Source organism: Emiliania huxleyi, assembly GCF_000372725.1.
Source record: "Emiliania huxleyi CCMP1516 unplaced genomic scaffold EMIHUscaffold_5259, whole genome shotgun sequence".
NCBI classification, from domain to species: domain Eukaryota; phylum Haptophyta; order Isochrysidales; family Noelaerhabdaceae; genus Emiliania; species Emiliania huxleyi.
Window position 1 is genome coordinate 1 of NW_005198046.1, and position 1,599 is coordinate 1,599.

A 1,599-nucleotide genomic window follows, 5' to 3' on the forward strand; every position below is an offset into this window, starting at 1 on the left:
CTCGGCGCGTCCAAGCGCGAGAATTCCTCTGTGCTTGTCGTGAACGCTCCAGCGCTGCCCTGCACATCCGCCAGCAGCGCTCTTTGCCGCTCAACTTCTGTCGCCCGCTGCTTCTGCCGCTTTGAGCCGCCGCTGGCCGCTTCGATTGGCAGTGGCGGCGGCACATCGACTAAGTCAGGCGACAAGAGCGCGGGAGCCTCCTCGCCATCATGGACGACGCTGAGCAACACCGTGCCTGCGTCGCTTGAGCAGGCCGCCATGGTATGGTGCAACGGCGCGCGGCAGGAAAGAATTTTTGACTCGAAAGAAAACAATTGCGGCCACTGGGCACGACGGGACTGGCGCGCACTGGCACTTACACATCGCGGACACTTCTTGCCTGAGACGACGTTGTCCTAATGGTCGCGGAAGGAGCGGCAGGTCCTTACTGTCCGGCTCAGCATTGCTGTCATCCTTGGTCCTTGCTTGGTTTTGCTAGGCCATTTAGCATTTTGGCAGCAATGGCAGGGTGTCTGAACATTGCAATACGTTATTAGGGTTAGCGGTACTCTGTACCTCTTAGGGTTAGGGTTAGGGTTGGAATTCATATACGACTATGTGTGTGTGTGTGTGTGTGTGTGTGTGTGTGTAGGCATCAGAAACGACTGCAGAGGCAGTCTGGTAACGCAGCCTCGGCTGTGGCCTCGACTCCGCTTCGCCGGCTGGTACCGCAGCCTCCGAGAGCGTCGACGGCCCGGCCGGGGTCGCCCCGGGCGAGAACGGTGGCATTGGGTCACACTCACTTCCACCCCCGGGGGTTCAGATGCCCAACGTGCGAGCGAGTCTGCTCCCTACGCGGTCCCAGAGTTTGCCGCACCGGTCTCGGCTGGCGTCCAAACCGCAGGCGACCCGCCTTGGCCTTCATCTCTTGTTGATGGGCGTCCCCGGCCTCTTCTCCTGGGTGCGGCGCCAGTTCCCGGAGGCAATCATCCCGGAGGAGGTCTGGTCGAAGTCGTCGCCCGCGCCGGTCTCCTCTCTCTTCGTCGACCTCAACCACATCCTCCACGCCTGCACGCACCCAGAGTATCCCTACGAGGAGCCGAGCAGCCGCGAGGCGATGCTCGAGGCGATCCTGCTCTACATCGAGGCGCTCCTCGCCCTCGTTCAGCCCACCGACCTCCTCTTCATCGCTGTCGACGGCCCGCCGCCACGCGCAAAGATGAACCAGCAGCGGTCGCGACGCTTCCTCGCAGCGATGGAGGCGGCCGACCGGAAGCGGATGCAGGAGCAGGCGCGCACCGCACTTGCGAGCCTCCTCGTCCCGCCGGCCGAGCCCAAGGCGCGCACCGCCACCGCCGTGCGGGCGGAGCTGAGCCGGGGCGTGTGGGGCGCTGGCGGCGGCGGCAGCGTCATCGCTGCTGCCGCTGCTGCTGCCGCCGCCGCCGCTGGAGCTGCCGCTGCTGACAAGGCGGCGGCAGCGAGCGTGTGGTCGTGCCCCGCTTGCACGCTCGTCAACCCGGCCGCACGCGCGAGCTGCGACGCGTGCGGCGGCGCGCGGCCTGCGCCTGCAGGTCAGTGAGTCAGCTGCTCAGTTTGACACACGCCCTGCACACACATGCC

General features: G+C 65.2%; 1 protein-coding gene across 1 annotated transcript; it reads left to right on the plus strand.

The window, feature by feature from the left end:
• Positions 1-913: 913 nt before the first annotated feature.
• EMIHUDRAFT_256782 (hypothetical protein) lies at positions 914-1,558 on the plus strand (the record flags this gene model as incomplete). Its single annotated transcript, XM_005766044.1, has 2 exons — positions 914-1,360; positions 1,448-1,558. 2 exons carry the CDS (start codon positions 914-916, stop codon positions 1,556-1,558), a joined length of 558 nt encoding a protein of 185 aa, XP_005766101.1.
• Positions 1,559-1,599: the final 41 nt, after the last annotated feature.